This window comes from Morone saxatilis, unplaced genomic scaffold (assembly GCF_004916995.1).
Source record: "Morone saxatilis isolate NCDOM2014 unplaced genomic scaffold, NCSU_SB_2.0 Contig24, whole genome shotgun sequence".
Lineage (NCBI taxonomy): Eukaryota > Metazoa > Chordata > Actinopteri > Moronidae > Morone > Morone saxatilis.
Window position 1 is genome coordinate 14,099,535 of NW_023339807.1, and position 547 is coordinate 14,100,081.

Consider the following 547-nt stretch of genomic DNA (forward strand, 5'->3'; position numbering starts at 1 on the left):
CATCTTGCGTCCGGCCCACATCTCTTTCACCACAAGGTTCCAGAGTTCAGTCTCTGTCTTCAGGTTGGCCTCAAACACCTCAGACCTGCCGGAGGTCTGGATACGAAGGGAAGGAATACGAACAAGTAGAAAGGGAGCTGAGGCAATCTTCACCTCCTGTACAGATATGGGGGGAGTTATTTGTTGAAATAAGAGTGCAGGGTTATGAATTAAGATTCCAAAGACAATAATAAGACAGAATAGGTGTTAAAGACACTTGACCTGTATGTCTCTAAACTTTGTGATTTCCAGAAAGCCCGGTCGTCCCTCGGTGAGCAAAAACAGACGTTTCTGTGTCATGGCTATTTTACCGACGCCGTGGGAGGTCTTGACACACGACGACAACTTGTAGACACACTCGCTATTGTCAAGATGGTCTATGACCCCAGAGGGTAAGTTGACGTCTTGTGCCTCGGCCTCTGTCTCCTTCCAGAAGGTGTAGAAGTCTCTGAAGAGGTCGGGGTCCACCTGCTTTGGCTGGCCTGGGAGAGGGAGGGAGAGGGAGAGG

General features: G+C 49.7%; 1 protein-coding gene across 1 annotated transcript in view; it reads right to left on the reverse strand.

The window, feature by feature from the left end:
* Positions 1–547, reverse strand: part of LOC118335330 (DENN domain-containing protein 3-like) — a gene marked incomplete in the record, with an annotated part of 15,127 nt that overhangs the window by 5,172 nt on the left and 9,408 nt on the right. The window contains 2 exon segments of the mRNA XM_035671564.1: positions 1–156; positions 262–521. Of these exon segments, the coding sequence (XP_035527457.1) occupies positions 1–156; positions 262–521 (416 nt within the window).